The sequence below is a fragment of the Ischnura elegans genome, chromosome 5 (genome assembly GCF_921293095.1).
Source record: "Ischnura elegans chromosome 5, ioIscEleg1.1, whole genome shotgun sequence".
Classification (NCBI taxonomy): domain Eukaryota; kingdom Metazoa; phylum Arthropoda; class Insecta; order Odonata; family Coenagrionidae; genus Ischnura; species Ischnura elegans.
In genome coordinates, this window is record NC_060250.1 from 2,207,768 (window position 1) to 2,235,581 (window position 27,814).

The 27,814-nt window shown below is 40.1% G+C and overlaps 1 protein-coding gene across 2 annotated transcripts in view; it reads right to left on the reverse strand.

Annotated features, from left to right (window-relative positions):
- Positions 1-23,854, reverse strand: part of LOC124158419 (WASH complex subunit 2C-like) — a 139,505-nt gene extending 115,651 nt beyond the window's left edge. For both annotated transcript variants that reach the window (XM_046533498.1, XM_046533496.1), the window contains exons 1-3: positions 23,761-23,854; positions 16,156-16,281; positions 14,837-15,216 (exon numbers count right to left, since the gene is read on the reverse strand). In XM_046533498.1, coding sequence (XP_046389454.1) covers positions 14,837-15,216; positions 16,156-16,281; positions 23,761-23,763 — 509 coding nt within the window. In that variant the 5' untranslated portion in view covers positions 23,764-23,854. The remainder of the gene's footprint in view (positions 1-14,836; positions 15,217-16,155; positions 16,282-23,760) is intronic.
- Positions 23,855-27,814: the final 3,960 nt, after the last annotated feature.

Genomic DNA, 27,814 nt, shown 5'->3' on the forward strand with positions numbered 1-27,814 from the left:
GGGCAAGGTCATCAATAAATAGGTTGAAGAGGTAAGGTCCAAGAACGCTACCTTGAGGCACTCCAGAGGTAACGTTAGACCAGAAAGATGAGATACCAGCGAATATTACTCTTTGGGATCTATCACAAAGGACACTGGACAAGAGACTGAGTAAGTTGCCATGGGTATTAAAGCGGGAGGCGAGTTTATGTAGGAGAAGTTTATGGTTAAGGGTGTCGAAGGCTTTGGAAAAATCAAGAAAGATGGCGTCAAGTTGGGACTTTTCGGCCATCAATTGTACGGCATGTTGCTGAAATATGGATAGGTTTGTAAGACAAGAGCAACCCGGAAGAAAGCCATGCTGATCAGGGGAGAGAAAGGGAGAAGTAAATTAGTAAAGTCGGTTCAGGATGATCCTTTCACAGACCGAGGAAAGAAGGGGATGCATTGAGATGGGCCGATAATTAGAGACGTCATTTTTAGGGCATTTTATGGATAGGAATAACATTTGCTATTTTCCATTGTGAAGGAAATATGCCATAGTGGAAGCAGCGGTTTAAAAGGAGGGCAATGGGAACTGAGAGAGTCTGAGCACAGTTGCGAACGAATACAGGACTGAGACCATCAGGGCCAGGTGAGCGGCAGAGGGGAATCTTAGATAGATATTTTGCAACTTCCTTGGGATCTGTTCGAATTTCTGAGAGGCAGTGGCTGTTGACAGGGGAGAGGGAAAAGTTGTCTGTAAGTGAGAAATTTGACATCGGTGCTTGACTTCCGGTGAAATATTCGAGGAAGAAGTTTGGTCTGTCTGTTCCAACAGCACAGGAATTATTGAGTAACAGGAGTAATAGGGATATTACGGCGTTTATTGAGAAAGGTCCAGAATTATTTTTGGATCTGAGGTTATGGAGGATGACAGTTCAGAGATAATCTCCTTACAGTCACGGCGTATTAGGGATTTAGATAGGCGACGAAGGTCTGAGAACACTTTGTAGGTGTTTTCACTGGGGTAGTCTCTATATAGATACCAAGCTCGATTTTTGTTCCCAAGGGTATGAATTGTGTCGGGCTTGAACCACGAAGGGAATCTGTTAGTCGTTGGGGTCACAAAAGGAACAAAGTCTTCTATGGCACTGTCGATAACGGAGTAGAAGAAGTCCACTGCTTCATCCGGAGACAATGAGCTGAGGATAGACCAAGGGATTAACTCGAGTGCGTGGTGAAGGTCGTTCCAGGAAACCTTCGACCAAGCAGGGAAGGGTTTGTGGGGTCTGGAGGGCGCCCCGCGGCGTTTCCGAGAGCCTTGGAAACAAAACATAGCGTCGAGGGACTCGTGGTCGGAGTCGTAAATGTTTTGGCCAGGGGTGATGGAGATGGGGGGGACTGAGGAAATGAGGAAATCCAATGTTGCCAGGTTTCTGGTGGCATGAAGATTAAACTGCGATAAGCGGAGTGCATTAATGAAGTGATTAATGAAGGAATCATCATGGGAATTGAGCGGTGAGCCTGAGGTGGGAGAGTCCCAGCGAATAGACAAGTTAAAATCACCAAACAGAATCACATTGCCGATGTTAACAGCCTTTAGCACAGAGTCAAAACACTTTTCTAATACAATTGAGTCACTTGCTGGAGGGCGATAAAAACAACCAATGAGTGTTTTACTCGACTTACTCTTGGGATATTTATGAGAAGAGAGAGACACTTCACTCCAAACTATGAACTGATTGCACAAAGCTGGTACTTTGGGGCCGGCTTGGAACGGTGGCGAGGATTTGAATTTGGTGCCCATGGCCGGAATGGTCTGCAGCGTATTTAAGGCAATAAAGTGAAAAGATATTAATGAACGCATATATTACTATTCGATCGTATGGCATCCACGTTTTTTTCTCTAGAGAGTAGCTCGCTAGCACGCAGATCAGTTCTTGCCAACATTGTAACATTTTCATTTCAAACGAGCTGACTTTTCGCTTGCCGCCGTCCATGGCACGGCGCCGTTCTTTCAACTTACTATGGGTCTTACTATGTCAAACGAGTTGAATCTTGCCTTTGATGGCACAGCACCCATTTCAATCCGGCCCGGAGATGCACTGTCTACGGCGTGAAATAAAGACAATGCTGCATTGTGGCAGCTTTCAGACGATAGGAATTTTAGCCAGCCACCGTTCACATGAAATTCAGGTGGCTTTCAGATGAGACAACTCTCTGCAACGCCATGGGCCGTGCTGTGAATGGTGGTCGGCAGAAAATTATTTCGTCTGAAAGTCTTAAGACTGAATCGTGTGCATAAACAGTACTTCTTCGACATAAGAGCAAGATGCATTCCAAGAGCTTATTTGTAAGTTGATGCAAGGCGTCGAAAAGTGTGGTTATCCTGCAGAATGCAACACCGCATTACATTTTGTGTTAACTCATGGCCGCTCAGTTTATCCACAGTGGCGACTTGCCCATAAGGACTCTCGGACGCCGCCCCTCCCAAATATTTGAAAAAGTAAAAAAAAATATCCATTAATTTGTAATTCATCATCATCATTAGTCAACAATCCTAAGATTGGTTTGACGCAGCTCTCCATTTCTCTCTCCTATCCGCTAATCTCTTCATAGCTACATATTTATTCTCTTTTACATCCTTTATAACCTGTCCTATATAACTCATTTGGGGCCGTCACTTGCCCTTTTTCCCTTCCACTTGTCCTTCAACGATTGTCTTCATCAGACCAACGTGCCTCAAAATGTGACCAACTAAGTTGTCCCTTCTTCTGCTTAATGTTTTTAGGAGGCTTCTCTTTTCTCCTACTCTCCTTAGCACTTCCTGGTTACTCACACGGTCAATCCATTTTATCTTCATCATTCTTCGGTAGCACCACATTTCGAATGCTTCCACTCTTGACTTCTCTGCTGCTGTCAACGTCCAAGCCTCGCTTCCATAGAGAAACATAGTCCATATGTAGCATCTGATAAATTGTTTCCTTACTTCTATGCTGGTATTTTCAGCTGTAAGAAGATTCTTCTTTTTGTAGAAAGCCCTCTTCGCCTGCGCAATTCTACTGTGTATTTCTTTCTTGCTCCGTCCATCGCTGGTAATTCGGCTTCCCAGGTAAGAGAACTCGTTCACCTCTTCAAGCTTATGCTTTCCTAGGTTGATGTTTGTTTTAGCCTCCTCTCTTTTATTGCAAACTAATATCTTAGTCTTCTTTTTGTTGATTTTCAGCTGATATCTGGCCATTGTCCTTTCCATGTTTGTCAATGTCTTCTTCAAATCCTTCTCTGTCTCAGCTATGACTGCTATGTCGTCAGCAAATCGCAGCATACTAATTTTTTCTCCGTGGATATTGACACCTGAAGCTTTCTGCTTGATTTCGTTGATGGCTTTCTCTATGTAAACATTAAAAATTAAGGGGGAAAGCGCACAACCTTGTCTCACCCCTTTTCTTATTCTCGCTTCTGCGCCGTTTGGTCCACATTTGATCACAGCTACAGGCGGTCCCCGACTTTCGTACACAATGCGTTCCCGAAAACTTGTACGAAAGTCGAACCATTGACTTCCATACTAATTAGGGGTTACGTTCCAAAAGAGCGGAATATACGCACTAAAACCTTTTTTTCGCGGATTTTATTTCAATTGACTTAATTTTAATAATACGTCAATAAAACTCCTCAAATCATCTAATTTCAGTCGAAAATACGCTGAAAATGCAAATAAAAGTTTAAAAAACAAGAACTCCGTTGGCTATCGAGTGAAACTTCCTCTTGGCGTTCAAGTTGACATTCTACTAGTTACGTCCACTATAAATAAAAAGACATATCAAGAAGCATAACAAAATGTAGTTGTTGAACCCGCACTCTGGATACCTTTTAATTTTTACACCAAAATTCGACATTCGGCAGGTGAAATTCGTGATCGCGTATACACATTTCGCAGGTTATTCGAAAAAGACAAACGGAATTCGGCTGATATTTCGTGCAATATCGTTTCTGAAGGTGTACATGTATTAAACAGCACTCAAACGAAACAAAACAATTAAAAAGACGATATATAACTAGTTTTATTGAAAGCTATTCGATGATGTCTAGTCAACTTCTTTTGAAAAATATCTGCAATGAAGGCTTTCTTCTTCTCTTGATAAAGGAGCCCATTGCAGGCAGTCTCTCTCCCTCCCAAATAAATCACCTAGATTAGTCTACTACCAACAATTCCCTTCATTATATACGTTCTTTTTGTTCGCATATGCTGCCATTTGAAACAATTGAATGTTGGGTTGCGCAATAAACATCGCGGGAATTTAAAAAAAATTACAGACCAACGTCCGAAAGTCCGAATTTAGCGTACGAAAGTCAAGTAAAAGGTGTCAATTTTGAACGTACGAAAGTGCGAATTGTACGAAAGTCGAGTGTACGAAAGTCGAGGACCGCCTGTACTTGGTTTTTATACAAACTATGAATAATTCTACGATCATTGTTGAGTGCGCCGATTTCTTTCAAAATTCTAAGCATTGAATTCCATTCCACGTTATCAAGGGCCTTCTCTAAATCGACAAATGCTATGAAGGTTGGTTTGTTTTTCTCCATTCTCTTCTCTATGATCATCCTAAGAGCCAAAATTGCTTCCCTTGTGCCCCTGCTTTTCCTAAATCCAAATTGGTCCTCATCCAGGAATTCTTCTGCTCTTCGTTCAATTCTCCTGTAAATGATTCTTGTCAGAATCTTCGACGCATGTGTCGTCAGGCTTATGGTCCTAAATTCTTCGCACTTCTCAGCTCTCTTCTTTTTGGGTATGGGAATGATGATGTTCTTCTCGAAGTCACTAGGTAAATCTCCTGTTGAGTACATATCGCAGATAGTTTTATACAGTTGAGATAAGACCTTTTCTCCTGCATTTTTTATTAACCCTGCTGGAATGTCATCTATTCCTGGGGCCTTATTCTTTCGCAGGTCTCTTACTGCAGCATCAAATTCCGATCTTAAGATGCTTGCTCCAATATTATCCTTTTCAACTTCACTTTCCTCTTCGAGAACTTTTGAGCTAAGTTTGCTCCCATTGTATAATTCCTCCTGGTATTCTTTCCATCTCTCGGCTTTGTCTTCGTTTTCAATTAGAATGTTTCCATTCCTGTCCCTTATGCTATTACATTTTGTGTTTCGTTCCTTGAAATGGTTCCTCACTATTCTATAGGCCGCTTCCACTTTCCCTTTTACGAGGTTATTTTGTACGTCCTCACATATGCTCCTCATCCACGCTTCTCTGGCTTTCCTCGCTTGGCAGAAAATCTCGTTCCTTATTCTCTTGTAGCAAGCCTGTCCTTCCTCAGTATTCGTATTCTTATACTTTCTCCTTTCTTCAATGAGGCCTAGGATTTCATCCGTGATCCATGGCTTTTTCTTACCACATTTTCTTATCCCTAGAACTTCTCTAGAGGCCTCCTGAAATCCACTTTTTATGGTAGTCCAGTTATTCTCAACTGAGTTTTCAGACTGATCTAGTCCTATCTTGCGCTCCACTACTTCTTGAAAGGTAATCAAAAAGGTAAGGCGTGAAGAAAACCTTATTGTTTTAGGTGATTGGAACGCTGTCGTCGGCGAAGGCCAGGATGGAAGAATAACTGGAAAATATGGATTAGGAAATAGAAATGAAAGAGGAGAAAGGCTGTTTGAGTTCTGCACAGAACACAAATTAGTGGTTGCCAACACTCTTTTTAAGAATCACATGCGAAGAAGATACACATGGAAAATGCCAGGAGACAAAAGAAGATTTCAACTAGACTATATTTTAGTGATGCAGAGGTTTCAAAACCAGATAAAGGACTGTAAAAGCTACCCGGGGGCAGATATCGACACTGATCATAATCTAGTGATGATGAAAGGCCATCTGTAATTCAAGAAATTGAAGAAATCAGCAAAGAACACCTGGCAATTAGAGAAACTTAAGGAGTCAAAAAATCAACAGGCCTTTCAAGAAGTTCAATTTGTAATTATACATCTAATTAATCACAGTGTTTTTTCAGTCGCATGCATCGAAAGTGTAGGAAAAACATGAAAAGAAATAGCGCGAGAAGTTCGTATTTGTAGCCGTGGGGCGCTGGCCAGAACGTCCCAATCCATCCCCATGCAGTTATATGGAGAGTGGTAGTGGTGGGGGCCGCTGGTGCTATGACGCGTCTAACGTAGTGTCTTATGGAAGTCTTGGGACGTCGTCCGAGAATGCGCAGAGCGACGAGTGAGTTGACATCACTGCACCGCCCGGCGGGAGTATAATCTGGCGTCTACTTGGTGCTGCCACAGAAAAGGGACCAACGGAATCAGAATGGTCACTGTACTTGGTGTAGTTATACGATTTTAATTTTTAATTACTGGCAGGTATTGCTACAGAAAATAAATTATCTCATTATGCTTGGGTTTTTGGGTGTTTGAATTCCGGAACACACAAAATCCAACCACTTAAAGGCCCTATTGACGTAGGAAAACTATTTTCGAGTATTTTCCACAGTTCTGTTATGATTACGAATTTCAAGAACCTTGGGGAAACTAATATTATAATATTTAGGCCTTAACAATGTATTCATATCTTCCCGATGATTAGAAATGCGGAACCTATTTTCAGATAAATTTATATAAAGACCTGCAGTATTGGGAAAAATCAGTTAACATTCCCCACTGATTTATAATTTAAGAAATAGGTGCGTGCGTGATAGGGTGAAGGATTGAACATGATTTAACCCGTAAAACGTGACTTTAAATAGAGTCATTCAATGAATGTCAAGAAGAGCCGCGTACAATGCACCTTTTGTGTGTAGGTTCATCATTTTTCTAGCCGTCCTTGTTCTATTAGTTCATGTTCACCTAATTCCTCCGCGGCAAAGCGGTAGCTGTCTGACGGAAAATGTCCACTTGGGTCTGATTTAAGTGGCTTCGAAGAGTTCATATCATGGTGCGGAGATCCTTACAGCTCCCATCTGTGGCTCAGAGTCGTCTTCTTTTACGATCTACAATTTATTTTCTATTATATCATGGCAATGATTTCGAAGACATGGTTATTCCAAGTGCGACCCGTTGGCGTTTCGTGTGTTCACATATGAATCTTAGACTCAAGGAGATGCTCCGTGACGTCTTATGTTTGCTTGAATGCCTTTGCTGACCTTAAATTCGTCCCTCAGCTGAATCAGCATTAGTGGACCAGGTCTTCTATCTCCCTTGAGTCGTCCTTATAGTAACGGCAAGACTCTCGGAAAGAACGGAGTGAAATGAGTTCAGACATCATTTTCGAGGAGTTAACTGTGCGTAATTGCCGATTAAGAAGTTTCTTAGTGCTGTGTGTACTTTCAAGAAGACAATTTTAATTAATCAACAGTGCTCGTTTTTGTTTTCGGGAAATATAGGAAAAAATTGTCCAAATTCTGTGTCCAGGCACCTTGTTTTTTTTGGTCGTATTTTTCGTCGGCCTATTTTGTGTCGTCCCTTGTTTATTAAGTCCCTTGTTTATTAAGTCCCTTGTTTATTATAGACTAGTACCCTTGCCATGTGTTCAATCGGAAAGAAATTGTTGTCCGGCACTGATTTCAACGTGTAATTTATCACTTTGTTGGACAAAAGGAAAGGATGGACTTCTGCAATATAACTAAAGGAATGTGAGTATTTCAGATTTTGTTAAAAATGTGTGAGAAATGTTTAATTATTGATTTTAAATCATATTGTATTCAAGAAGCAACGCGAACACCACAATCAAAATTTATATCTGCCATAGCAAAGCTCGTGCATTCTAGTAGTGTTTGTTGCCTAGTGGAAGTCCGTGACACTCCCCTCCCTCCTCAGGTGTTACAAGTGTCATTGCTACCTAAATCATTGCAAATATTGTATAGATTTGACAAATAATGCATTATGATTGCAAAACGAACCACAAAAGTGTATTGCGGGCATATCCGCACGAAGAATGTAGGTGCTAAAACTTTAAGTTACGTATTTTCGTTTGTATTTGCAAAATATTGCAGCAAATATATTTTTATTCCTCAAGATCATTGATCAGTATAATCTAGAGTCCGGACTAAGCTGATCCGTATGACCGAGAGTCTACTGCATAAAGATTTATTAATCAAGCTTTATTGGGAAAACTAGGTATTTTTGTTGAAAAAAACCGAACATATGGCATCACAAAATTTAATTCCTACATTGCCGTAAAAACTTAATAAAATACACGAAATATTAAAAAATTATGACCCCCCCAGCATTTGACTACCGAGCCGCCACCGTTATCCATGTTGTCACTGTACCGGCGTGTTGAGCAGTTCATTGTTGAGGTTATAAGAACTGTGACAGTCAAGCATGCACATAAGTTGTCAATTAAAGAAACAATTTAAGCTACATCTCAGAATACATTATAAATTTTCAACTTATTCACAAGTTATAACAAATTAACGGATGATGTCGTCAGGAGTAGGGGGAGTTTCAGTATTGATCCTGATGCTATGCTGTATGTAAACTGTGCTCCTAGCATATTCTGCACGGCCCTTCAAAATCAACATCGACCTCCAATGTTTTCAGTGAATGCCTGTTCAGCACAGCAGGCAATATTTCTACCAAAAAAAAGAATAAATAGGGTAAAATGCTGAATTTTTTTAATCAAAACCTGGAGAATGAACCAGTGGCTGCCTGATGTAATGTGACACACAGGCATCCCCCGAGTTACGTATGCCTCGACTTACGCAAATCCGTACTTACGTAAGTGATAACCGTACTTCAAGTTTTTACGTTAATTTTCATATTCGAGCGCGTTGAAGTAGATATTCGCTCGTATACCCAATGGCAGAAAAAAATTTCGAATAGTTATAGAGTTTTTTACGCGATCGGTCAACTCGGTGAATAATATTACGCATTTTGATTGGCAATGCTTGAGATGCAACTCGCCGACTATTACAATGTTATTGATTTTGTATCTAATAACGTAATAATATGCGGAAGAGTTAATGAATATCGCAGTGAATTGAATGAAACTTCACCGGGAATGTACCGCGCATTTCTCCGCTGAGAATTCACCCCACCGATTGAAATCTCTGAAGCGTTAACGCAGAATGTTCGACTTACATAAATTTCGACTTATGCAGAGTATGCCGGAACGCATCCCTTACGTAACTCGGGGGATGCCTGCATTGGTCTAATATGCATTTTTAAATGATGTTTTATTTAAACTATTTTAAGTGGAAAATAAAATTATGGGGTTGACCTTAAGTTTTTTTTTACAGAGCTTTCCCGCTAATTTACATATTCCGTGAAATTATTTTCATTCACTTCTTGTGGTTTTTCATTTAAATTTGCCATTAATTGAGATAGCAAGAGTTCATCATTGGAACCGATGATCGATGATCGAGAACCGATCATCGATGTGGAGAGCCGGACCAGAACCAAGAACCGAAAAAATTTAAGAACCGACTCATCCTTACAATTATGATAAATTAATAGTTCAACAGGTCATATGACACAAATCTTATCATTAAGATTCACTGCACACATAAATAATCTAAATTGTGACTAATGACACTAACATTACCTCTGCCACGGGTCATGTATGCATGGTAGTCCTTGTTTGTTGGGAACCAACATGGAGCACTGTAAGATGTAAATAGAAGTGAATGGAAGGACAGCAAGAGCTTTGAATAAAGGTCCTCGTGGCATTCTAACTTAGGCACCCCAAATGGCTTTGACAGATATTTTTTTTGCTATAAGAAAGCTTTGGCAGCGACCCTTATGTTTCCCCAGAGAACAAATCCATGCGCAATGTGGGAGCATAATAGACATTAGCGCAGCACACTAATTTTAGAGAGGAATTTTTTTCATTGGTCTTAGCTCTCTAATCATATTGATACCAGCAGGTGCTCCATTGACAAGTTGGTCAATATGAGGAGTCCAATCAGGATCCTCTGCCAAGTGATGATAGCCCAAGAATACCGTATTTGCACGAATCTAAGACAAGGTTTTTTTCCCTCCTAACTCCTGCAGAAAAGAGGGTTCGTCTTATAATCAGATGCAAAATTCTCCACGTCAATTGGGTTGCATAATTTACTTCGGAAAAATTATGGATACCAGAGTTTGCCACCTGATAGCTATACAATGAAAAATCAACGCCAAAAATAGCTGAACAGTAATTTTGCTTTCAAGTAAAAGAAAAACATTTTCCATTTTTAGGCAGCGGGCAAAGATTCGGTGCGTTCCAATCAGTCACCAGGTGCACTTCTACCGTGTCCGTGAGATTGCCTGCTTTACCCTGGGTTCAGCTCCATTCAAGTTAAAGCTTGATCAACTCACAAAATGTTCGTGTGACTGGTTACAATTTACCTAAATCATAACGTTAAAGTCTCGACACCGTTGCGGAATAAACTGCGACAAAGTCGTTGCATTTTTCTCAGAGCAAGGGTAAGAAGGCAACATGATTTTCCTATGTGTAGAGAGATTGATTCAGTTGTGATTCCGTGCCTTTGAGGGTATTACGATGGCAGAGAAAAGAAGTCACTACACTGCTGCTTTCAAAAGAAAAGTTATTCAGTGGAACCCCAACCTATCATCCCCGCATTGATTGTTTTCTCGTATTCATTATTCGCCGTTTCTGGTCCCAAATAAAGATCCATATAGAAAATATAATTTTTTCCCGCATCTATCGTTCCCCGAAGTATCATTTTCCCACATTGATTGTTTGAAGATCAAAGTCCCGACGAAAAATTATTCCCACATCCATCATTTGACGAAAATGAGACGAAATGACTACGGGTCATTTATGGCTAATAACAAGTGGCGCATAGATTGAATCTTCCCCAGGAGATGGAACTACCATAGGGAGAAGCTCAGTGCCATGGGAAAGTAACATTAGGACATTTCCCAAGATCCGTTATCCCCTCCATTCAGCACTCTCCTCCCCCCTCTGACGCTTTCCTCTTCTCTAAAATCAAACAAAGGGTCCCAGCCCTTGCAGGGATTTTATTGCAAAGACCTTCGCTTTGAAAGAAAATATCAAGTTACAGGAGAATAATAGAATCGTGTTTCACCCTTCCCTCTTTCTCCCCCCCTGACCTATTTCTGCCTACCTGCTTCGAAGTTCCCCATTTCTGGAGGTCAACTGCTGCATGAGTCATCTATTAGCCCCACAGGTGTCTAAAAATGACTTTCGGCAATTGATATTACACCTTTATTGGATTGAAATATTAGTAGTGTGCGCGTAATATAAAATAGAATAAGACCAAATACGATGTATTACTGACTTTATTTAAGCATTTTACGCAAGGAAATAAATGTCAAAATACGACGGAGACTTAGCATTCTGGCGAAACTCGATTTCCTCGCAGCTGAGCTTCTCAGAAGTTGATGCGGTATTTTTTTCCGAAAACATATATCAAGTTACAATTTAAGAGTTATGCTATAAATCTCTATTGTCACAGTCACAGACGAAGGGATATTTTCTCAGGATATTTGGTTTCTCCCTGCTAGCAATTCGAATTCATTTGCCCTTCTGGCGCTACGCTAATTAGAAAAGAATGGGTATCTTTACGGCAAAATATTTCATGGCGCATTGATATGTTTATGCTTCACCCTCTGCAGTATGCTCTGCATACGCCATACGCGATAGCATCAGTTCCGAACTTCACCTCGTGCGAGTGGTTCCCAGGGTGGCTTGACTTCAAACCACCGAGTGTTTTCCGCGTGAGTTTAATGAAGTCAGGTTTCATTTTCCCTACTTTAATTTTATTCATCTTCGGACCATGGCCCCTTCGAGGAAACTACTGAGAACTTTAAAAGATGGACTGAAAATAATTGAACATGAAGAAAAGACTGGGCTAGAAGCTCGTGAATATTGCAGAACGTCTTGGGTTCTCTGCTAGCACATGACGGTAGGGGTGGGGTAGAGCGAGCTACCTGGTGAAAACAAGTAGAGAGATGAAGCCGAGGATCCAGGTGGGCGTGCCGCTGACTATTATTGCAAACTTTGTTCACTTTTTCCACGCTGCCTCAATTATATTAAAAATATATTTATTAGACAGGAACAATAGGGTAGTTTCCTTCATCAAAGAAAACGAAAGGCATTGATTGCGATTCGTTACCCACCATTAGTGTATTCATAATACACAAATTATTTGGTTTTTGAAATACCGGTTTAGACGAATGGCAAGGGTCAAATTTTATCCTCATTTGAAAAAGGCCAGATTGGCGCCCATGCGATTCCACTCCACGTGACGTCACAGGGACCTAGTTTCTACACGAGAGGATAGGAGTTATACATCGTCTGAGGTTACCAATGCATGCATGAGGCACAGAGCTCAGGGAAACATGTCTTAATAATCACCTACTAAAACTGGCTAAGGTCGGAAAGTTTTCTTCGTTTGATAAGGTATTAATAAACCTTTTTTAAGCCAAGCGCTACCATTCAGCAAGGTACTCAGCTACCCGCTGGCAGCCTGCGACGTATCAGCGCTAAGCCTCGCCTCAAGGTCACCTCACCGGGCGGGAGGGGGAACCAGAAATACGACGTACGGAGATATTTCCCGGCATTCATACTTGAGCGTCGCGTTTTCGCGCGCTTGGAATTTTTCACTTTTCATTTAATCGCGAAAAATAGATGTTGTCATTTAAAAATCTAAAAGCGTGAAATACGTACTCCAGGAGTAATAATCTTTCGATTAAAGCAATAAAAAAATAATAGGAAACCACCCTATTCAAATACAGCAAAACCTCTTTACATCGTAATGGAGGTGACCAAAATTTGGGCAATTTGATGTATGGAGGTTCACTATAGAGAGGTTTTAGTGATAGGCACCTTTTTTTCACAACCGTCGGAAATGAAAGGCAGTACACTATCTTTTAAACCATTATATTTATGTGTTTTAACAAACATGCATGCATTAGTGAACATACATTTATTATTTAATAATTCCAGAAAGGGAGTGCTATCGCATGATTTTTACCATGATTCGAGAGGAAATGATGTGATCTCTCTCAATTCAACAGTCACTTAAAATGATTGGGATAGTTGGATTCCTCTTTTCTTATTTACTGTTAGGATTGCTGTCATATTGAATGAAATGCCCACAACTAATGATTTATGAGAAAATTACAGCATATTAAAGGTATATGTATTAGAAAAAAAGTGAAACATTTATTACTGAAAATGTCATTCCATGTACATAATTGCGGCAGCATTAATGGTCTCTTGTTGTCTTGGTACGATTTGCGGAGGTAGTTAGGCAGTCTTGGGGGTGTGTCCTTGGTATGATAAGTGGAGGTTTTACGATATAAAGAGGTTAACTACAAAGAGGTTTGCCTTTAAATTTACATGTAAATCAGACGGGACCGTAGGGGTGGTATGAAGTATGGAGGTTTACGATTTAAAGAGGTTCACTACATAGAGGTTTTACTGTAATAGACTATTTTTGGCCTTTTTGATCCCTCTCACAACCAATCACTGCGCCGGTGAAAGCTGTTGTTTTAGGCACAACATGCACATTGCTCTCGTGAATATGTGTACTGGAAATGGCGTTTGATGGATAAGAATTTATACATCAGACAGAAATCCATAATAGCGTAAATGCCGAATGGCGAAACATTTTTTAGCGAGGTGGCTTGTTTTTTGGGATATTTGAAAGAGATATTAGTCGAATCAGCAATATGACCTAAGTGTCTTGATAAAGTACTAGTATTCATGTAATTCGCTAAAATTTTGTTTCAATTGTTTCATGAATATCTTAATTAATCGCCAAAATCCTTAGTTTCCTAGGACATAGGCAACCTAGCTAAACATCACCGAAGTAAGCGTTCTCCCGCATTTATCATTTATTCGTATCGTTATTAGGAAAAAAAATTTTTCCCAAGTGGAGTTCCAAAAAAGGGGGGGTCGTCTTAGAATCGTGTTCGTCTGAGATTCCTGCAAATACGGTATATACATATATATAATTATGTATCGAGGAATGTTGCACTCAGGGGTTGTTTAAGGTTAGCCGTGGACTATGTGCAGGAGGAGATATTTTGCAGTGAAATTGCATAAAGGATGTTTCACTGTCAGGCTGGGGCACAGCTAGGAATTAAGGCTGGGGGGGTTTAGGTGCAACTATGTAATACCGGGCTGTGTGGAGGTATGGAATACCCACCAGGATAAGCGGTAGGTGCAAGATTAATAAATTGCGGAGTTTTAAGATAAACGGTTCAAAATGGTGAGTTTTACGGCTTTTAGAGGAATATTTTATTAATCCTTACACTACTCAATTAGTAATATCAAACCAATTACGTAAAATGGATTAAACTTAAAAATTTCTCTGAGCTCTGATGGGGGGTTTATCCTTCAAATCCCCCTTGCTGCACCACTGTCACTGTCAATCAACGATACATTGTTATGATGACACCACAGATAAGGTGGAAGTCAGAGAGGCATTAATTCAGCCTGGTGATTAAGGCGGAACTTTGATTGTAAAGACGGTAAAAATGAATCTGGGCATCATGTCTGGACATGATATCATCAAGTGAGGGTCAGCAGTGAATATGTCTCACATGAGACAACCTTGCAAGAAACAGGAATAGATAACAGTAAAAGTAAAAACATAAAATGTAAACAACCTCTCTTTGTGCAGAAAAGATTCTCGGGTTTTCCACCGGTTGATGTTCTCCATGTCTGCCACTGACGTTTTGAGCAGTGACTTGCTGTTCATCCTCAGGGGATCTTCCAAATGAAGAATTCAGATCATCCCCTGACTATGAACAGCAAGTCGATGCTCAAAACGTCAGTGGGAGACATGGAGAACATCAGCCGGTGGAAAACCTGAGAAACTTTTCTGCACCTGATACACCGGGAAAATCATACAACCTCTCTCTGAACAATGCACACTGGCAGAAGACTAACCTCTTTGCATTGCTGGCATTTTGCCCAACTTCTTCTTCACCTTCACTGTCACTGGCGGGCACTTCCACGCAATCAAACTTTGTGTCAATGACACTCATTCCAAGCAGTATGGCTTCAGCTGCCTTGGCTATCAGCAAGCTATCACTGTTGCCAACAGTTGTAGACGATGACGAGGCCACCTTTACACTACCGTCATCGCCAGTCCCTACTTCTTCTTTCTCATCCTCACAATCGTCATACACCCGATTCTCCACAAACTGGTTGTTAGAGAGCATGAGAAGTGCATTGGTGGCATTCTGAACATCTACTGTCGTGTTCCTCATGTCTTCTAGCAGTGAATCCAAAGCTACTTCTGCAGTATGAGTTTTCTGCATTAGGTTCTAAAAAAGAAAGAATTCTTATCCATTGAACAGGAACACTGGAAACTAGAAATATTACAGTAAATGGTGAATGTGATTAAATAAACACTGGACGTAACTCATATCAGGTCTTTATTAAATGGAGTAGAGTACATACTTCCACCACTGGTACTTGAGAAGAGCAATGCATTGCATTTTCACCTCCACTGTTATGCATTTTTCTGCACTGAAAATTATTTATACATCAATTTCTAAAGAATTAGGCCACAATGAGACATTTTAACAGCCCAAAATTTAACCATTAGCTTGGATTCCTAATCTAAAAAAACATAGGGGTCTTCAGAAAAAAACATGAATTTTTAAATTTTGCTGGTTTGGAGAGTACAATTGCCAATTTTTTATGCCCCTGAAGTAAGATAAAATTTTCAGCCGTATTCATTATTTACTTTGTCTGTGGCAGCTGTTAAGGTCAGATGTGTTTTTATGAACTCAGTGATTTTCGCTGGTTAAAATAAATGGATAATAAAGTAATGATTGCAAAGCAAACATTGATCAGCAAATAAATTGTAACAATGAACATGAAAAGTTAACAAAGGACTATGACAACTCTATTATGAGTAAAACTAGAATTTACGAGTTGTATAAGCTTTACCAAGATGGCCTTGAAGATATTGAAGATGATGGATACTCTGGATACAACACATGATGACAACATGGACACAACAACTGATGAAAACGTGGAAAAAGTGAAATAAATAGTTACGAACATCTAATCTAACGAATATCTAATGGGGATGGAAATGGATTTCAAGGTGACAACATTAATGTGGATGAATGAATTTATAATATTTTCAAAAAATGAAAATTCCCATTGTTATCTGAACACACCTTGCATACAATGCATATAGAATTAAAATAAAATGAAGCGACTTCATAGAAAAATGTTGAGAGGGAATTAACCTGGGAGAATTCCTGCAAATGCTTCAGGAGGCCAGCATCCCCAGCGAGGTTCCAGCTGGAGCACTGCCTGCGCATCTCTTCTGTGCTCCATGGCCTCTCCCACGCCTTCTCAACACTGCTGTCATCCTGCCATGGCCGAGAAGAAAAGGGAGAAACAAATCCAATGCAATTACTCCAACAATTATGTGGATTCTTACTGGGGCTACAAAAAATGCTCAAAGACGGAGAGTACAGTAGACTCTCGTTAATACGAACAACATATTACAAAGTCCTCGTTTTTACAAAGCAAATCGTTCGTCCCGACAAAAAGGCCTATCCAAGCTATAGGTAAAGAAACATTATTATGAAATTTTCGTTTTTACGAAATAACGAACCTCAGTCCCGGTCCTGGCGGTTACCAAATGAACTTAATTACGAAGTTCCATGCATAAGCTATGGCATTTAGAAGTATATTCACTACGCTAAGTTTTAATGATCATGCCACGTTTAAGTTCTCCTCATGTACTGTGACCAAGAGCGTCTTCACCATACGCGCAACGTCATATAATAAGCTTCATTCCTAGGGAATCATAGTGACAGACTCATAACAGCTCGTAAATTTGATGTACAATTAGTTCTCTTCCTACGCACATTCGATTTAAGAACTTTCAGAGATGGCAGCATTCAAAAATTTCAAATTTGGAATTTGGCACCTTTTGATTTGGCCGTTGCTACGGGGTGCGACGTGGAGGGAATTGTACTCTGGGCATAATCTGAACAAAGTATCATTGAATCCGTTGTGAAGTTAGGAACTGTTCAGCGTTTCGCCTTTCCAGAATTGTTTCTTGCCGCGAAGAGCGATTTTTTTCGGCTCCGGCTGCATTGCGTGCCCAGCTAGATCAGTTCGTCACAATCGTGAGTTAGCGCATAATTGTAATGATGTGGTCCATTCTGCAGGATAACCGTACTCCTCGATTCCTTGCATACAGTTCGGACAGCGAGAGTTGTCCAATGACAGCACAAAAGGAGGTGCGGATAATCCTTCGCCAGCACGGTTTACAGCCAATCGCTGTCCCCAAAACGCACCTCACACCATCGCCTAGTCATACAACGTTTTCAAATGCATAAAGAGCAGCAAAATAAGCCTGATCCATTAAAACATGACCTTTCTTCGAATCCCCAAAACAAGTGATTCTTCCACTGGGTCTTTCACGCTCGTTGTCCTTTCCGTCTCCTTTCTTCAAGGAGCCCTCTACAGGCATTTCACTTTCTTACCCGGCAACGCTAGGTCTTGGAACGCATCTAGTTCGTAAAATCGGATTTACTGTACTCGGGAGGATATCGACCCTCGATTATGTCATGCCGCACGCCGAAACAAACAAATTTTTCTGTTTAAATATATTTCCACGTAATTTAATCGAGTTTATCACACACGATTTTTTTCGACAATTCCTAAAAGAAACGTTTATACGAACTTCTTTATTACGAACCTCCGTTTTTTGGTCCTGTGAACTTCGTAATAACGAGAGTCTACTGTAATAATAATAATTTTTATTGCTCCCAGGACGTAATAACTCGTACAGGACAAGTCACAACACATGTATGGGATTAAAATACACAATACCTACTCTGATAGTAAAAATCCATTTACAGAAACAGGGCATTTTAATTTTACCTTAAACCTTGGGAGACTCTTAGTTCCTTTAATCTTTCCTTAAATAAAAAACTTGCATCCCGTATATGAGGATCCTTTGTGGTACAAAGAGAAATTATGAGCCACGATTCTGAAGTCACAGTTACCTCTGGTGTCATACCTGCCGGCGCCTACTACTGGAAAATGTTTTCCATGGTAAGAGTAGCATGACGATGTAAACCTCTCTGTATGGAGCTCTTTTTTGGGGTGGAGTTACCATAGTATTTTTATCCCTCAACTTTGGGACCCAGCTCAATGGGGTGCATGTCCCTTACCCCGGCCACTCCACTACACCCCTTAACCCTATCATAGCATGAATCCACGGCCAACGTATTGCATTACCACTGTATTTTTCAACCAAACATTGCAATTGATTTTTAATAATTTACTCTTCTAAAAGAATTACTAACATTTTTTACGAATTGTGGAATTTTAAATGGATTTCTAGCGTTAATAACTACAAAGCTAGTAAATAAAAAGTATTTAAGGCTGTAATACCGGAAGTCCGTTATTTTTAACACTGAAATTTCATTTAAAAATAGCTTATGCACAGAAAAAAAAACAAACAATTCATTTCAAAGAATAAAAAAATTGCAAAACATTACATTGAAAAAACTATTGACAATATATCCACTTCGCAACAGATTCCTGCTGTAATGTTTTTTATTTTCTCTTCATCGGTTCACAAATATTGTTTTCACACAGTAAAAACAAACTCGGGAGCAAAAACACATTCGCACGCCACAACTTTTACAATCCAACTCCTCTTACTCTCCCTCCCGCACCACGCCATTCTCACTTTCACCCTTCAAAACACTGGGTTATTAACAGGCCATCAAACACACACCCTTTCTCTTCACAGCACTTCTTCAAGTTCTTCATGCGATCTAATCTCCCCCCCTCCGGCTCAATTTATGCTCACGAGCCCATTCACGCATAAGCAAACACGAATCAAATAATGGCAACAAGACACTGAATATACACACAACTGAAAAAAGGATAGAATGAGACGTACTTAGTGAGCAAATCCACACATCTCTCACTCTCGTTCATAAGCTCCGCTCGAATGCCGGGCGCTGATGCAATGAATAATATTGGTTAGCAGTTCTCTCTTGATAAAACGGATCAAATTATAAACTTGCGGCAACGGCTTTCTCAGTTCAAGTCAGTTGTGCTTCAGTCCTCTTCTCGTGTGCATGTGTGATGTGAGTGTTGCCAAGTGCTGTGCTATTATTCTCTATACATGTAGTTTAATATTGGTGAAGTGGAAGGTGCCTCGTATTTCGATCGTTTGTGGATTAAATACTACACACGTAGCTGGCCCTCGGAATTCTGAAATCTCATCTGGACCTTTGCATAATGCCAGAAAGCCTCCCCTCTGAGTATCGGATACCAGATTAGTACGTACTAAAACCTTATCCCCTATTTTAAATTTCGCTCTCTTCCTCTGTTCTTTCTTCCTTCTTCTCTCAGTCCGATTTTCGTTCTTTCTTATGTTATTTTTGCTAAGCTTAAATACCCGTTTCATCAGCGTTGTAAATGTCTTCAGCACAAAAACTCTCGTGTAACCTGGTCAGTTTGTTCAACTTCCACTCCTCTGCACTCACAACATCAGCATTTTTATTCCTCATGAGCTCTCTTGAATTTTATTTCGTTTCAGGTCTTCCATAAAGACAGCATATCTGTTATCTGTTGCCTTAAAATGGTCATGATCAAGTGTCAAGCTAGTTCCTCTGACTTCTTGTTTAACATTGGACTGCTGACGCAAACCCCTCGTTCGCTAACAATGGAAAATCATTGATTTAATGAGTCCTCAACATCTGGATCCTTACCTTGACTTTTGCGTTTCAGGGGCGGTGCTAGTTTTGAAAGGCTTTCCATTGTGGTTCCATTCTTCTCTAAGTTTATCCTTTTGCTTCCATAACCGAGCTATTGTCGATTTCGGCACCTCTGTTATTTCAGACAAACGGTGATGACTGGATTGGGGATAATCTTTAATTTTGTCCAGAATAGCAATTTTTCACACCAAATATGCACACCACTGACACTGGTTTTTTACTGTTAGTTCACAAATGACTAGCTATGAGTAAAGAGAAACGTGACTTCTGTGCCTGCATCAACTACTGAGTTGGGGATGGGAAAAAGAGAATCGAACAAAGAAATGTTTCAGTCTTCCAATCGTGATAGCTCAGCTGTACAGTGGAAATGAGGTAAGGGGATATACCACATGAGGTATTTGAATTTTGTTCAAGGTGTCGAAAACAAAAAGCACTCGGTAAGCAAAACTGTTCATCTCGACCAGTCTCCTCTGCTCGATGTAAGCCTGTAATTTCTAGACATTGGCCTGTACCCACTCATTTACCCTCATTTTAGGTGTCGATACTTCTCTCTCAATATACCGGGCCCATGCCCTCTCCTCCATGGCCCATCCACCACCAAAGGAGTCCTCTCCTCTTAAACACCACACTATATTGAATGAGATCTCATAGTCGGGAAACAGAGTCCGTACCATCTTACGGATAGTATAACAACAAGAGCTTTAAGAATAGGATCACTTGCGAAAAATAAGAGTAAATCAAAGAAGAAAACTAAAAAAAAAACAGTATTCTGAAACTAAAAAATTTTTAATTCTTTGCGAGTATACAGTCAATGTTGCCGATTAATGGCCCAACAAAGCGGCATGATGTCCCAATTAAACAGAGAATACTCTAGGATATTCCTCTATTGGGTTCTGTTCTTCAAGATCTGTCCCAATTAAGCGGTTGCCTGAAATAACCGGTGGACCCATTAAACAGAATTTACTGTAAATTGAAATGCTTAGTTGTCATGAAGAGAACATGCATAGGCCTAAAAAGTAACACTCTACCCATATATTCTTGAGTGGCTTAGAGAAGTCAGGACACAGTGTAAAATCCTGTCAAAGGAATGTCACGAATGCCATTGACTCATACAGCTGTAAACCCTAAGTTAAACCCTAATTTTCGAACCACATACAACGCCTCAAGAAGGACAGTTCACAGCCTGACAGTATTGCCAAAATAGGCAAGTTGCATAGGATCTGCACAACATGAGTGAACTTTTTTCTGAATTCTTCTCATCCATTTACATGCCACCATCTGATGATGGACACACTTGCAATACCGGTAGTTGCTTGTCTTCCTTATTTATTTCCCCCACTGAGTTCGAAGAGAAACTATGCACTCTTGACGGCTCTAAAACACCTCGGATAGATGAGATTCCAGCTACTGTATTGACAATTTGTTGCATTTATTATCACATCTTGCCCTATTTTCAACTAACTCCTGAAGAAGGGTGTCTCTCCCGCAAATCTCAAATCTGGCTTCCTTGTGCCATTACCTAAAACTAGCGATCAATCTATAATGTAGAACTACAGACCCAATGTCATCCAGTGTACCTTAGCGAAAGTGTTTGAAAGTATTATAAGCGATAATATCACCTTCACATTCAAAAATATCATCCTCCCAAAATACCATGGCTTTCAACATGGAAGGTTGACCACAACCAATCAAATTGTTTCCTTGAGTTGAGTGTTTGACGCTTTCACCAGAGGGTCCAAGTTATACTTCTTATTGGATTGGATTGTTCTAAGGCCTTTGATCAGATCAGCAACCCACATGTCTAAAAGATGCTGGATGCGTTGCGAATTTCAGGTCCATTGCTTAAATGATTTAAGAGTTACTTATCTGGTCATTCTCTCCAAGTCAGATGCGGATCATCACTAAGACCTTTCCAAGTTAGTAATAACTGAGACAACTGTTGTATTTTTCCACAATTTTCTCGCGAGTTTTTGAACAAAGGGTTTACGTTTTCCTCAACTCTACCGCTATCAAGAAATGCAATGATTAACCTGTTGGCTGAAATACTAAAAAAGTGTGGAAAAATAGAAGTTTTCTCAATTATTACTATCTATGGACTTCCACAAAGTCAACTCATTGACAATCAGTCTGACATTTCCAATTATTATCCGGAGTTCTTTAGTGCTCACACATGGGGCCCTCACTCTTTAGCCTATATGCCAATGATATGAGTGAATATATATAGGGGGGATTGCTCTTACTCACAGATGATATAACGTTCTAGGAGGTACAGCTGGTGCACAGGATCAGCTCACGCAACAAGACGATCTCCACAGTGTCAAGGGCTGGTGCAGGATCAATAAGATGTACCTCAACGCCAACAAGTGCGTAGTCATGACATACACCAGATCAAGAAATATCCTGAATCCTAACTATGTGCTTCTTAATGCTTAAGTGAGAAGAGTGGAACTGATCAAGGATATAGGCATCTCTCTATCAGTGATAAACTAAGATAAGGTACTGCCCACTAATTGTATTTAACTGCTCATAAAACGAGTTTCGATTGCCATACCGGGGGAGATGGATCTGAAGGAAGAATGTGAAGTGTAGGAGGAGGCACAGAAACAAAGTTGAGAAGATTACATCATGCAGATAACCAAAATTCCGGACATGCGTCAAGTCACAAGGTAAAAAAGTTACTAAGATGGCATGTTGGTATAATTTGTAAGCAAATTATTGCCAATATATATTGCAGTCTGTCATTAGAACGCAACACTTTGTTATGTATGTCGCCCCCTCTTCTAGATGTAAGTATGAGGGTGGAAGCTGTCATTGTGCTTAATGTGTCCTGGAGGCTGGCGTGGGAGCGTCAGGGGTCACGCTTAGAGTGAAGGGGAGATTTTAAGGTCCAGCTGCCCTTTCCAGGTGGTCTGGTCCACTCGTAAGGCGTCATAATTTTGGAAGACGTCCTCCCAAACCATGTTGGGGCTTAAATGTTAAAACAGAGGTTTCGCTTATTGGGCCACCGGCACACTGGCCGAATATTGCAGTTGCTCTCCCTGGGAAACTGTTTCCGTGGGAATCCTTCGCAAAGGACCCTTCTCACGCCACCCACTGCAGCCTCCTGGTCCAGGGTAGCGTAAAAATACCCCAGAATTTTGGTACTCGGGGAACAATCTCCAAGGTGCAGCCGGAGGCTCTGCTACGCTCCGGCCAGGGCTAAATAAACACCTTTTAAAGCCAACGCTTGAATTTCTACTCTTTGGTGCCTATACCCACTCTTCGAGACTTCGGCCTAGCCACTCGGGTCGGAGATCTATATTGTTTATTCCATCTTGCGTTCTGTCTTTCGGGACACAACATACGAAAGGAAAAAACTGGTGTCAGGTCCGGGGTTGGCACAGCGTAATTTCGCATGAGATTGTTTCGTAAGTTCAGCGAAAGAGAGGCCACCGAAGCGCCTTCCGTGAAGCAGCAGTCTTCAAAGCTGCATTGGCCATCGTCGTAGAGAGGGGCGCGGAGAGAAACCGACGCTGCCCAGATTCGACGCCGTTATAGTCGCCGAAAGAAAAGATTGGCCACCGAGGCGCCTTCCGAGAAGCAGAGAGCTTAAAGGTGCATTGGCCATTGTCATAGAGAGGGGCGCGGAGCGATAGTTCGACGCTGCCCACATTCGACGCCGTAGCTGTTTAAAACAATGTGTCTTTCTTCAACTGATAATTGAAAGTGTATTTTAGCAAGGAAATCATCTTTAACAGGTACTTCAATCAAATGCTCGAATTCGCGATTCCCATTTCTAAACAGGAAAGTTCAATTGCTATCATAAGTAGTGTCATAGATTCAAATGGGGTTAAAACTTAGCAACTTAAATCCTTTAACCATGGTAGGTCAAAACACAGCAAAAGAACAATGATGAAGAGCAATAGTGATAACGTATAGAACTCGTAGAAGTGGTAAAATGTAAATTCTTAAAAATGATACAACTGCAAAAATTGCAGGCAAATCACTAACAGGAATTTGAGCACTCACAATTGTGACAATTCATCAAAGCCGACGAATAATCGTGCTTAAAATTACATAAAGGCTTCCGCTTAAAATTTAAACTTAGGAACTCACCATTTTCTGGTGTTAACATGTTTCCTGCCCCAGATGACGAGTTGACGACCTGTGAGTGCGCTTCGACCACGAATCTTCCTTCATTTGTTGACTACTAAGAGCTTAGACCATATAAGAACTAGACCCGCCATTCCCCACCCCTACCCATGTCTCGCCGTGTGGCCAACATCTCCCCTCCGCTCCCTTCCTTCCCCGCCCTCTTTTAAAGGGGCGTGACGTAACGGTTGGGACACTCATCGTCGTAGCGCATGGCAACGAATGGGGATTCACTGTATCACTGCGGTATTTTGACCATTTTCTTCACGATTTTTCAATTAAAAGTACTAATATATATTGCGTTATGTACGAGAAGTATTCTCTCAGCCATGGTAGGATTGGTGAACTTACAATTAATAAACAGTGGCCTTTTTCGGCATTGGCAGCGACGAAAAAATATTGTGGCAGTAAAATGAAGACAAAGCCCTTTGTAAACTTCCGCAGATTTTTTTCTTATCTCGTTAGCGATCTAGCATCATTCGGAACATCGTTATGAAAACATGAAATCTTGCACAAAAGTTGTAAACGGGGGAATTTTAGAGAGGAAAAGGGTCATGGTGTAAAGAATTTGCCGGTCGTCCACGAAGTAACGCGGCAACGCCTTCGCATATAGTAATTTTTAAACGGTCGATTATGCGATGCAAATTGAACTGCGCGCTAGTGCTATTAAAAAGTGATGTCAACAAATCAGCATTCTTATGATTTAGGTAAGTAATTTAGTTATTTCATAAATGCATATTTTTTTACTTAGCAGACAGCTCTCGTGCTATTTATATTTTGCGATGGTGGAAAAAGGTCTAGCGCCGGCTTTGCAAGTGACACCTACGATTTAAGTTCGCTACGGATAATTCTGGGAATAAATAATACCTATTAACATATTTATAATTAGAAAGAAAGAGAGGATTGGATTAAAATAATTTTAAAAATAAATTTGCTATAAAACAATCAATTATATGTAATTCATTGAATAACTTATTAAATATTTTCATGTAATGTTGTACGTAAATTCGTACATATGTACTTACAGAGTTTTCAATTAAATTTTTTTAAACTATTTACGACATAATTTAATTTTTTATATTCTTGTCACAATACATAAGAAAAGAGGATGCGGATTCAAAAATCATCTAAGAAGTGATTCTCATTTTATTAAAAAATCCAGAAGCGATTACTCTGTCAAATGTGTGAAATATAACGGATAATTTTCTATTTTTCACGGCAGTATGATATTTCGAAGCACTTGGAGACGCAAGAGCATAAAGCCGTGTCCCAACTCGTTAGCCATTAGGCATCATGTATTTAGCCAGCCAGATTCTGGGCAGCCAACCACAAGGGAGCATGAATTGGGACATCCTTACCTCCTTACGCAGGTGCTGCCATCTACTGGGCACTAGGCCAATGCAAAACAAGAGATAATCGGAATGATTTGAACAAATGATGAACAAAACCCACCCTAAATTGTTAAAATGTGATGTGTCAAGTAATTTTGAGTACTAGATGTCGGAGAAGAGTATTTAATCATAATTTTAGTATCTTAGACAACCTTTTTGTAATAGTAAAGTAGGGGTATACTTTCAAATTCGTATTTTTAGTTCTGTATGGTTTTGTTAAAGAGGTTTTAGCTAAGTTTGTGGCGAAATGTTAGCGTATATTCCTTTTAATTGGTTTGTAATATTTCAATCGTCTCTCAACCAAGTACTTTTTCGAATTCCTTATATTTTAGAAATTTAATTTAATTTCTAGTTTTGTATTATTAAGAACAGGTCTATTTAGTCTATTCAAAACGGTTACCGTCTGACTTGGGAATTATTTTCAAAATTTATTTAAAGTATGGTTTACGTACATAAATCAGGTTTCGGTATCATCTTATAATCACTAGATTTTAATTTTTGTCACTTATTCCGATTCCAATTTCGGGACTTTGTCCAATAACATAATAATAATTGTTTATTCTTATGGGTGTTAACCTAATGCAGAAAAAGTGCTACATAAACAAGAATTTAGACAGTGTTACATAATAAAGTATATATTAGACGCATATAAACATCAACAAGCATTATTTAACACGTTAAAAAGGTAAACGGTAGTAAAATATAACATGTGATCGGTATAAAAAGTTATAAAATAACATATACATACATAAGAAGCATATAAACATTAATTAGCATTAACGTTAACGCCGTCTTCTCTTTAAGTAATTTATCCGTAATTCTTACTCTTCCATTAACGCAATTTAATTATTATAAACAAAATAAAAATTAATAATTATTCGAACAAGTCTCAAAATATCAACACTACTTGCAAACAAGTACTATCCCTTGTTGACAGCCATGATGCCCTTTCTCCTGAAGACGCTTTGCACGCTTTGAATCATGGGAAAAGTGGGGCGAAGGATGCACTCCTCGATGCCTAAATCTGGCGGCCGCGTTAGCTGCCTAAATTCCCTCCCTTATGGGGTGCGGTCCGTTGAACGCTACCAATGCTTCGGAGCGCCACCAAGCGGTCCGTTATTCGCTACGGAGCGCTACAGGTTAGGCTGTGACGTCACGGCAAACGTCATACACCCGTTTCCCGCCTCGCTCCGGACCAGCTCCAGACGCTCCCCTGAAAACTTGGGTCAGCGGAGGAGCGAGTCAATTTTTGGCGGAAATTCGAAGGGAATGCACTGAGGCAATGGAGAGTTTACTCACGTTGCAGATGATGGACGCTGAATGTGGACGCCTTTCTCCTATATAAGTGACTACAAAGTAACGGAGTAGACGCACTTAGTAAATAGATGTAAATTTAATTGTGATTTAAATAAATATATAGCAAGAACTAAATATCGACAAACATTCTCGTATCTCCCACAAAATGAACTCAAATGTCTTTGGAAGCAGCCTTTACATACAAAAGGCAACAAAAATTATTAAAAGGGGCATGTAATATAAAGAAAGGATTGTAAGAACATATATCGACAAATTTACTCATGCCATAAATTAAAATCTGAAGAAAAATAGGATATACATGAAATAGATTAATGTTTTTTAATAGTCGTTAGCCATTATAAGTTAATATGTTTCAACTGGGAAAACGGTAGAGTACCTACTTTTTCCTTTACTAGGGTAATGAGTTTCATTGAGAAGGGTAGGCGAGGGTTGGTGTGATAAATACAGTCCAAAGTTTCTTCCTATACTATGTGGAGCCTCGGTATTGAAAAATAAAATTCATTTTAATGATATTCAAATATATTTATTAATATTCAATGATCATAGTCACCTCGATTCGCAATTAAAACCACATCTTCGATTTCATAATCCTAGTTTGCCCACCCTCGTTCATTTCCGCCATCTTGACTTCGCTCCTGACCGGTCCGAAAAGAAATTCTCGTAGCGAACGTAGCGCCTATGGACCGGTGCTCCGGAGCACTTCCGTCTGTAGCGTCTGGTAGCGAAAGTAGCATTCATTGGACCGCACCCGCTGGCTAACGAGTTGGGACATCCTTCCAAGATGGCGTCGTGGCTAAATCCTGGAATTGGCATAGCCAAATGGCCAATTTGGACACGGCTTAAGAGCTTAGACCATTTAAGTAGACCTGCCATTCGGGCGGAACGCTGTGGCCAACATCGCACGGCGTGGAAGTGGGTGGGATGAGGGAGCGTGACGTCACGGTTGGGACTGCAGACGATATTCATATTCCGTATGCGCGCTTGAGATATTTTAACGCTCATCCGCTGCAAAGTCGCTGAAAAGTGACGATATTGGGCACGCAAAATGATTATTCACTTAATAAATATATTTTTACGATGAACTAAGGCATTTTATAACATTGACTGTGCGCAAAAAGCTAAGTAAATCAAGATAAAGCGAGAAGCAATCGTATTAAATAAATTGATTAAGAATGTCATATGTAAACATGATCGTACCCAGCGAAGGGCAGGGGGAGCAGCTGTCCCCCTAGAAGCAAAAATCGCAAAAGTCTTTAAGCAAAATCAGTACTGAATTAAAACGAAAGTATTCAACAAATTTTCTTCCAACC